Source organism: Micropterus salmoides, unplaced genomic scaffold, assembly GCF_014851395.1.
Source record: "Micropterus salmoides isolate LMB-PRFRI ecotype aquatic unplaced genomic scaffold, ASM1485139v1 Ms_hic_scaffold_22, whole genome shotgun sequence".
NCBI lineage: Eukaryota > Metazoa > Chordata > Actinopteri > Centrarchiformes > Centrarchidae > Micropterus > Micropterus salmoides.
This window is the reverse complement of record NW_024041373.1, coordinates 17,179,667-17,190,437: the sequence shown is the minus strand read 5'-3', so window position 1 is coordinate 17,190,437 and position 10,771 is coordinate 17,179,667. Positions and strand designations below refer to the sequence as shown.

At 40.1% G+C, this 10,771-nt stretch overlaps 1 protein-coding gene across 2 annotated transcripts; it reads left to right on the top strand.

Annotated features, from left to right (window-relative positions):
- The first annotated feature begins 656 nt into the window (after positions 1 to 656).
- Positions 657 to 9,160, top strand: LOC119917590. 2 transcript variants are annotated; one of them, XM_038737972.1, is made up of 10 exons: positions 657 to 4,845; positions 5,213 to 5,530; positions 5,792 to 6,100; positions 6,314 to 6,350; positions 6,450 to 6,547; positions 6,700 to 6,731; positions 7,060 to 7,116; positions 7,424 to 7,480; positions 7,852 to 7,926; positions 8,484 to 9,160. In XM_038737972.1, exons 1-10 carry the CDS (start codon positions 4,800 to 4,802, stop codon positions 8,511 to 8,513), a joined length of 1,059 nt encoding a protein of 352 aa, XP_038593900.1. In that variant the 5' UTR covers positions 657 to 4,799; the 3' UTR covers positions 8,514 to 9,160. The 2 variants fall into 2 exon arrangements, with proteins under 2 accessions (XP_038593900.1, XP_038593901.1); XM_038737973.1 differs by lacking the exon at positions 7,424 to 7,480 and having other exon boundaries at positions 658 to 4,845.
- The last annotated feature ends 1,611 nt before the right edge of the window (positions 9,161 to 10,771 follow it).

Genomic DNA, 10,771 nt, shown 5'->3' with positions numbered 1-10,771 from the left:
TTAATGTAAAGCACTCAGGTTTCAATAAAGTTGTGCAAGCAGCTTTACTTGCTTACTGTGTACATTGCTTATACTGAAAGCAAATAACTGTAATGTCCTTAAGAGGAGGAAGAGACATTTTTAACAGTTGTGACTGCATGTGTAGGAAAACAGGAAGTAGAGAATGTGTCTTTCAGTGTATTGGTTTAGTTGTTGGTTTGTTTGACTTTCTTCTCTCTGCAAAATGGATATGCATCTCAGAATTCTTCTCATCCTCCCTGGACTCACAGGTCAGTTACAGGGGTCCTTTTATGAGTCTTTTGCTTGAGCTTGTTATGTCAGATGACGATGGAATGCGTAATTAAATACACAATTCTGTAAAATGTATGTCAGATGAGTAACACACGTGTAGCATGACTACATTTGATCTAATAAATTTATGAGAATTAATACCAAATTATGAATTTTAATATTCAGAAAATATTAATTCACAAAGCTTCTCGTTTCGCGGGGCACCACCGGAGATTTTATTAGAATAAAGAGTCTCCGGACCTCTGGGTAGCTTTTAATAATTATACAATTATTCACTAATGATCAGTTAGTTAATAATCGCTCAATTATCTTAAATCAGTCAGTCAGTCTCATATGGAAGGGGTAAATTCTTGCAGGGACTTGGAGATAGGCAATACACACACAATTCCTTTGATTATGGTGAGATTTATTAACTAACTCAGGTGCGGTTACATATACATCAAAGAAATAATCTATTAACAACTATGGGACATCACTGATCACAGAATGCCGTGTTTTGCCTTACTGTGGATCAGCGGCCTGCCTTGGCCAGTTGCAGGGGTCCCCGATTCCTGGCTTTCTGCTAAGGAATTTTCCGGGTGTTCTCCGTGTCTTGAATGAAGTGTTGATCGTCCTTGGTCTGGGGGTTTTCCATTCATCCCCCAGCCCGAGTTGGCCGCCAGAATACAGAAATCTACCGAGTACTCCGCCACGCTCCAATCACCCTGGCGGAGGGAGAGGAGGCGACATGGCGCCTCTCTTCCTCACACTGGGCGATCGCATACTCTCCGCATCTCCTCAACAAAGGAGGAGTAGGAGGAGAGGACGTGGGGCTGACCCTCACTGACGGCTGCGTACCAGGCCAGGGCCCGGTCGCGGAGTAACCAGCGACATAACAGATCTTAGCCTCATTGGACTGGAAAGACACTGGTTGCCTCTTGAACACCAGGGCGCACTGAACCAAGAAGCCGTCACACGTGTCCAGAACAGCGGAGAACTTATCTGGATGGGAAACTGGAGACTCGCGGGGTGAGTACGCGCCTACTGGGGGGCTCGGGACAAAGTCAGCGGAGAGAAAACGAGGAGGAGACTGAGAGGGGGACAGGGGCGTGTGAAGCAGGGGTCGGGAGCCGCGCGCTGAGACGCCGCACCTCCTCGCCCAGGGAGCAGAGCGCGTCGGACACCGACTGGAGCCGGGCCGCGTGCTGATCGAGAACTGCCCCCTGGGAGGCGACGGCGCGGATGACTTCCAGCGGAGTGGGGTCGGTGGAGGGGGGAGGAGAAGGGGAGCGTGCTCGGTCCATAGTGGCTTGATCGTTCTGTAACGGTAGGAGACAGAACTGACCCAAACGCAACGCTGAGGATTTGCAAAAGAGGTTTATTCAACGCAGGGGACCGAGCAGCTGGAGGAGCGGAAGGAGCTTAGGCTGGAGGTTCGAGGGAGGCTGGCAGAAGTGGAGGAGAGAGCGCGGTGACTGGGGACCCGGCGGGGTGCAAGGGGGGAAGCCGGAGGGCGTCGTGGAGGTGGCGAGAGGAGGAGGCTGGCGAGCAAGCCCGGCTGGCCGAGCTGGGAGGCAGAGGTGAGTGAACCTGGTAGGAGGAAACAGACAGACAGGGTTAGCAGGTAACTAGGGCGTGAAACAAAGGGAAATGTCAAAAGAGCCAGAACGAAGCGGTGACACCAAGTCAGGAGCTGCGACGATCGAGCGAGGATGGAGTGGAAAGCCGGGGTAGAAATACTGGTCGTGATGAGGCTGATGGCTAGCAGGTGCGGTGGCCGGGGATGGAGGTTAACGAGGTGCAGGTGTCGGTAGCCAGCCGGGCTCCGGAGCAGAGAGGGAGAGAGGGCACAGGAAAAAAACAGAATGCGAGGGAAAGGAGAAACAGGACACTCACCAACAGCCGGGCTGTCACCGCAACAGAAAAGTCTCTTATCCCTCTACAGCTACTTTGCTGCTCTACTCAGCACTATCACACACTGTCCAACAACTGGTTTAAAATAGGGTAAAAATACACTTGCTGTAAAAAATAAATAAATAAACCCATACTTTTTACACCAATGGGTCCCCCTGTGGTTTGGGGGTTAAGACGCATACTATGAACTTCAACACCTTTCCCTCATTTCCTATTATCTCTCTATTATCTGTGAGATAAAGACATACAAAGCCCGCCAAAATGCTATATTTGAACTTCCTTTAACTTAACTGTCATCTCTTAAATCAAAGGTTTGGCTTTTTAAGTGGTTGGGACACATTTTGTTGAACAACCAGTTGTGTATTAAAACTTACGTTTGTATGTCATATGTAGAAATGCACAAACAAACAAAAAGAGCTTGATTCTGCAAAACATTAATATGTATTTGCTTAATACAACTCTTCCAAAACAGGATATAATACTGTTTTCTGCTTTTAAACAGCTATTTAATTTTTCATGCCAGTTGGGCATGCTGTGCCCAGTCTGCAAAAACAAGTACTCAAGTAAAAGCAGTCATCAAAGAAAGCACGAGTAGTAGTAGTAGTGGTTTTGAAGCCCTTGAAGTTCCTCATATTCCGGGCAAAACCCCTGGATAATTTCTCTTCTCTCTATTTTTAATTTGTCACAGAAATGATCAGCGTCTGGTAGGGTAGGATTTTATTTTCAAAACTCGTGCTTTCTTTGTGCCCTTATGCAGCCAGGCTTTGGAATGATTATGCAATGATATTTTGAATAGCCACCGACAGAGAAAAGCAAGTCATTTACACCCCACACTTGGCATTAATGCATGTTGTTGACCAGATTGCAATTAGATAGTGCTTGACCACATGAAAGTACAGGTGGAACACTGCTCGATCTGATATCTTGTGAGTGGCAAGTTCTTGCAAGAAGACGCCGGCGGAAACGTGAGTTGGAGAGAGGATTCCTCTCTCGGATTGTCTTTGAGTGAAAATTATTTTTCTGGTTAAAAAAAGGGGTGTTAGCAGGTGTCACTGTTAATGTTGTCAGACACCTGGTATAACAGTCTGAGTCTTGGTATATATAGCTCCACATGTAGAATAAAAAAATATTTTGCACTACCTGAGTGTTTTCCAGTGTGGGCATTTTATTCAAATAATTATAATAATTAGTTCTGTGTTTTGAATAAAAGCTGAAAATGTAATTAAATCTCCAATACTTCACTCGACATCTGAGTCAAATACATATTTATGCAAGCCCACTACTCCAATGGGCTATGCAAACACTTTGTTGCAATACTTAACTTTTATTACTAGAGGGCAGTAGCTATCTGCTGTATGAAAAGTATCAGGCATAGCATACAGACATTCCTTGGCAAGCAACTTCTCCTCTAACTCTGCTGTGTTTCTGCAGCTCCTGTGTTTTCTTAAAGCTCTCCTCCCATGGTGCCAGCTCCAACAATCCTCCAACCATCCTTCAGAGCTTTGTGTTTTGTGTCCCACTGTGTCTTGCTCTAGTGGATCTTAGCCTGTATATATTTTTTTTTTAGCTTGGCCAGGTATCCCCCTACTAGTGCCATAATTTCCTTTCTGACAATGGAGATCACCTCATCATTCTTTTCCTGAATGATAGGGGTTGCCTTCTTCTCACAGTCCTGCTGCAAAGTTACTAACTACTAGCTACTAACCAGCGTTCCCACTCTTCATTGAACTGTATCACAGTTTTGTCAGGAAGGAAAATTTCTTCTCATTGACCTAGTCGTGCTCTGCCTTCCAGGATTTTTTGACCTTCTCAGTCTGTATATTTCATCAAAGAGGCTCAGCTAATCTAGCTAGCTGCCTCTGCCTTGTATCACTATTGGTTTTAGAAACAAATCGTTCCACATTTACTTTGTATTGCAACCATGCAACTGGTCGCATTAGCCGGCAAGCTATTGTCATCTAACTTGAGCCAACTAAACACAAAATCGCAGTGCATTTAACATACTTTGCAGTAACGTTAGTTTACCTGTCCCATAGGTTTTTATATCCACAACAAAGCGGAGGTCTCTCTGTGACCCAAACACCTTTCAGTTGTTGACCATGTTTTCACCCATCATCGATCTGATTCTCATTTGGCTTGACAAGCTTCAGCGCATAAAAGTTTTTTGTTGTTTTTTATCCTAACATGGAATTTGTTTTGCTGGTCATTTCATTAGTCAGTTTGTGTCTGACTAGCTAATGTTAGATAATGCTACTTATGGTTATTTTAAGGCACTGTGGTGGTTATCAAAATGATCAAAAACACTATTAAAAAGATAACAGTACAATCATACTAGGTCTTTATTAATACTCTATTTGTGTTTTTCTCACTTTGGACATTCCTAGTTGATTATTAAAGGTGAACTGAAACCATACCAGAAAACAATTAAGCATATTTGGAAAGTACACTCTAGCTGTATATATTTATACATCATTCAACTAACCAATGTAACGCAACTTCCTTACAATAGGAGGAAGACAGACTGACAAACTGTTGCATAGTCATAATTAGGAAATTAGGAAGTAGCCGTTCACTTTCGCAGAGGTTCATTGTGTTATGTCTGCTCACTTACTGACATGGCTTTGCATCTCAGCTTTCTTCTCATCCTCACTGGACTCACAGGTCAGTTAGATGATTTTTTTTTTTTTTAACTGTGTATGTCTTGTGCTGCTGATGGTTCTGTCAGAAGATGATGATAATCAATAATCTGTTGGGGGGGTTTTCTCCTATTTTTTTTAAACATTGTTTTATTTTTTTAGTACTTTCTCTTGCATGTTCCAAATAAAGAATTAAATTCAAATTCAAATAATGATAACTGTCAATTGGACAAGTAATTCCCTCCAATTTTATATTTCATACCTATGTTTTGAAGACATTAATAACCTAATACTTGAAACAACAGCAAATATAAACTTCCACAACAGGCCGGTCATGTGAAAGAAGATAATAGTGAATATCAACTAAAATAGTGTATTTGTTCTTATTGCAGGAATTTGTAGCATGACTACAATCAGTCAAGTATCAGTGAAGGCTGGAGATTCAGTCACTATCCCATGTCTCTATAACTCACAATACATGAACAACGTGAAATACTTGTGTGAAGGATATTATTGGTCCCACTGCTCATATGCAGTTAGAACAAACCAGCCAAATTCAGGAAGGTTTTCAATCTCTGATGATAAAAGCAGAAGAATCTTCACTGTGACTATAAAAGATCTGACAGAAAGGGACAAATATTACTGGTGTGCTGTGGAGATTGATCAAGGGTCAGACATTGGAGAGTATTTTCATCTGTCAGTCACAACAGGTAAGAACCCTTAAAGCTTTACTATGCACATTTCAAATCCTTCGTGAATTTTTTACCATTTGGACACTGAGGAGGGTCTTATTGTTTGCTGCAGATACTTTTTTTAATAATTACTTTGTCAGTCAAAAGTGATAAGAATAAATGTAAGGGACAAGAAAAGTATTTATTCACCAGTTGTATTGTGACACATTTGAAACATCGCCAACATGTATCAAAATCTGTCCACAAGTTTCTACTTAATACTATTTGTTTTCTCTTAAGGTACACCCAGTCTCTATGTGAATCGTCAGGAGATTGCAGGACTTAATGGACAAAATGTAACCATCAATTGTAACTACAGTAACTCTGGAGAAATAAAGTGGTGCAGGCTGGGCAGATCCTGTGTGACAGATCAGTCTGGATCAATAGATGGAACAAGTGTGACCATCAGTAAAAGTGTCCCTAATGTTTTCACTGTGACTATGAGTGGACTGAGGACAGAGAGCAGCGGCTGGTATTATTGTGTCAAAGGAGACTTTCAGATGCCGGTGCATTTAACTGTTACTGAGCAACCTACCACTAGTAACTACTGTAAGTAATTATACATTCTAAATGTTGTATTATCCAAAAAATTAGAAATAAATTATAAATACTTGTCAAATAGGGCTGGAAGTCATTTGTAAATGTTTTATTTAACACGGATGAGAGAATAGGATTTTGGATTATATTTACAGTAAAAGCGACAAGCCATTTACTGTCATATGACATACTCCTGAGACTGTGAATCTCACCTCTGTTTTGCAGACCAAACACCAACAACAGTCCAGGCTGAGCAGCGCAGGTCAGAAGGCTTTGCATTTGCAACTATATTGTTGGACTGTTTAAACAAGTCTGTTCATCTTAATTAATTTGCACTGTGTGCTTTCAATGTATGCTGCAGTGTTCCATTTGACCTAAAGAGCCTCATCATCCCTTTGAGTGTATTGATCTTCATTGTAATTGTGACCTTGTTCATCTGGTTTATGTTAAACAGACACAGTAAGTTCACGCTAAACTTTGATCAAAACAATTCATGCTAAAACTGTTTTTTATTCATAAATATTGTTACTTTAAATGAAAACTACATTTGAGCTTTGGCTCTGGCATTGAGCTTTGAGTGTCTTAAGTTCACTTTTATTTCCAAATTATAGGGCACACCAAAGCGGAACTGTCAGCCACAACAGTAAGACATGCTGATGCATTTCCCACTCCTTTTTTTTGTTTTATTTTTACAAAATTGCTACACAAAGGAACATAAAACGTAAAAATGGCTGTGACTATGCTGTCCCATTGCAGCTACAGGACTACATAATATCCCAGCAGAATATCTAATAATTATAGTACATAAAAAAAACCCAACATTTCATGTATTGTTTAATAGAAGAATATAGTAAGCACATATGTGATCACAAATGTGGCAATAGGTTTAATTAATGAAGCAGTTATGGTTATTGATTCATACCTGCCATTCTTTTTTTCCATCTGACATTTGGTTTCCTTTTTCAACACAGCCTGAAGCAGAAGTAACATACAGTACCGTTAAGAAAAAGAGAAAAACTTCAGGCCAGGTAAGGGACTGTGTGAAAATGATTGGGGGCGAACCATATGTTTCTTTTTTCTTTTTTTTAACAAGACCTTCCTCATATATATTTATATTTTCTTTTTATCACCATTATCAGAACTCAATTTAACTATGTGATCACAACAAATGTGGCTATTGAATAAGGTTTTAATAAATCCTTATGGTACTTCCTCTTTTTTCATTACTGCATATGAAATGCTTCAAGCTTACTATTTTTCACAAAGGTGGTCATGTTGAACTAATCTAGTCTAACAGTGTGTAAAGTAATAACATTTGGTTTGTTCCTTCATCAGGCTGAAGAGGACGTAACATATAGTAATATTAATTACATGGGAAAAATGTCAAGCAAGGTAGTACTTCCACTAAAACGATAACTTATATTGCGACTACTGATTGTTTCTACTCAGTTTGGGTTGTCTTGACTATAACACTAGTCCCCTGCAATAATTTGATAGAAAAGTTTCCCTTTACATAAATAAACATTTCCACTATAAATGGTTGCCAAAAAGGAAGTCAAAATTAGAACAGAAACAAAATCACCAGAATGCAGGAAATTAAGTGTTCAACGCTAACCCTAACCTATACCCCCAGCTCAATATGCGTCCCCTCCAGTGTTAAGATGAAACCTTGCACCACACACATTTATAATGGAATAAAACAAAAAAAGTTAAAACTGTTCAACTGATCTGTGTTTGCCATCTGTCCCTTCTTTCTTGCCCAGAGATCAGATGCTCAGAGTGACGCGGATGTGACATACAGCTCTGTGGTTATTGTACAACAACAAAATGTCCAAAGGGTAAATTTTAATCCAAACTCACATTGTTAGTGCACCTTTTTTTCCCTAATTTTTTTTGCCACGATGCTAATGCGGCTTTATAGATGGCAATGTCATTCTGGATTTGTCAGTCCACCACCATAGACTATTATACAATTTTGTATAGACATTCCTTGTGTTCAGAGGATGTATCCAAACAGATTTGATGATAGACCTTTTATTCAGTGCCATCATCAGGTCAAAAATTTCATTTGCTTATGACCAAATACCTGCTAAGCTAATGGCATTACCATCAGCCTCAGTTTTGCTTGGTTTTTAGTGCTAATTAGTAAATGTTAGCATGAATATGCTAAAGTAAAATTGTGAACAACGTAAACGTACATGCTAAACATCAGTACGTTAGCATTTTCATTGTGGACATGTTAGCATGCTAAAGTTAACATTTAGCTCAAAACACCACTATGCCTAAGTGCAGCCTCAGAGAGCTGCTAGTGGCTGCAGATTCTTAGTCTGGATTGTCTTTGAACTTTCTTCTCAAATTGTCTTCCTAATTCGTCATTTTATCTGTTTTCCAACAGGTTGAAGCAAAAGCTGTTGATGTAATATAGAGCAGGTTGGCTCAGCATCATCACAACTTGTAAATGTTTCTGCTACTACTACTGCCCTTATATCATATCTCCATGACTGTCATTGGACTCTTTTTGATGATAGTGTTGTAATGTTTTGTAAACTATTATTGTTTGGTTATTCAGTAACTTACTTGAAGTTTCACACATGTTCTCAATTTTTTTTTACCTTCCTCTGCATAGCTGCAAAACATTTCTAACAAGCACTGATCTGGACGTTGTTTCCCAAAAACAACTTTAAGCTCAGATGGTTGTAAAATCCCTCTTTCAAACCTTCTTCTACCTAACAGGTGTTTCCAACCTAAATGGTGTGTGTTATGTCGATAACTTTAATATTTTCTGGAAAAGAGTGTCTCTTTTTAAGACAGACGGATTTCACCCAAACAAACAGGGCTCAGAAATGTTAGCTGCTCACATATATGGATTACGTGAATGACTAATCATTCATGCAGCACATCTGGACACACCACCGGTCACTGATCAGATCTCTACCTCACTGCCACTAACAACTGTCTCCACCTGCTGGCATGTAAAGCCGTCTGCTCCCAGCACTGTTCCAAAGACTTCTATTCCTGTCATCATCACGCATAGACCAGTAAACCGAAATGTGTACATCCCACACAGAAATCATAGTAATCTTATAAGGATTAGGACAACTGCACCAACTCCAGCACCCAAAACAAACTCATTTAAAATGGCTCTCTTCAATGTGAGATCACTGTCAAGTAAGACTTTTATCTTAAATGATTTTATCTTGTCTGCAAATCTAGATATTATGTTTTTAACTGAATCATGGTTGCAAATGAATGACTATAGCCAGCTAGCTGAACTGTGTCCGCCTCAATATGATTGTTTTAGTCAACTGAGGGTCAGTGGTCGTGGTGGTGGGCTTGTGAGCGTGTATAGGAAAAATGTTAAATGTCATCAAGTATGCTGTGATGAATTTAACTCCTTTGAAGTGCTCACTCTTAAACTTGGAGGGCTGCAACTTATATATTAATATTTGTTAATAATAATTGTATTGTATAAATGTATTGTTTTTAGCTGCAATTCGCCTGTTACTCATGCCACCTCTCCAAGCTCCGTGTGTTCTCTCATCTTTAATGAACAAAGTGTTTCAAAGTTTTGCACATTCTTTCAGAGCCAAAGCCAATACCTGTCTGATTCCAACACCAACACCAACAATCTAGTTGATCACTTCAATCATATCTGCTTGTCATCACTAAATATTACTGCTCCTCTAAAGGTTAGGCCTACGTCTAAAGCTAGTAAGCAACCCTGGATAAATGACAGCATTCGTAGCCCAAAAAGGGAATGCAGGAAAGCAGGGCGCAAATGGAAAAAATCCAGTCTCCAAGTCCATTACCTCAGTCTGAAGGATTTATTAATTAACTACAATAACATGACTAAGGATGCGAGAACACACAATTTTTCTGAACTCATTACTACACATAAACACAATCCCAGGTTTCTGTTTAAGACTGTGGATCAGCTGGTAAACCCAACCCCTCCTTGTGCCTCAGCTGGTAGTAGTGGCTAGTAATGATGACTGTGAATTGTTTTTATCTTATTTTACCAATAAGGTGGTGTCAATCAGAGCCTCTATTACCCCCACTGGCTCTTACTGTGAGGTTCCTCACCAGCAACAAGAGAGTTTTAACCAGTTTTATCCCATCGACTTGTCTGAGCTTTTAAAAACAGTACCACAAATGAGAGTGTCCTCCAGCCCACTTGATGTAATACCTACAAAATTTTTAATGAAAGTAATGGATTCTGTTGGGCCCCATTTGATCTCTGTTTTTAACAGCTCCCTATCTACTGGTTGTGTCCCTGATTATTTTAAAACGGCTTACATGAACCCACTTTTAAAGACACCTGGTTTAGATCCCTCCCTCCCACAAAATTTTAAAACAATTTCAAAACTGCCTTTTATAGCAAAGATTTTAGAAAGAATTGTGTCCAAACAGCTGCTCACTGTACTAGAAAATAACAAATTATTTGAAAAGTTTCAGTCTGGTTTCAGAAAGTACCACAGCACTGAGACTGCCCCACTTAAAGTCACTAATGACCTTTTAATGTCTGCTGATGAAGATATGTGCTCAGTCCTGGTACTCCTGGACCTTAGCGCTGCTTTTGACACCATTGATCACAATATCATGTTAGACAGACTGAGGCACTGGGTGGGGATCTGTTAGGAGTGTGGTTTTGTGTTCATGTCTTTCCTGTTTAAGTCCGTTTTT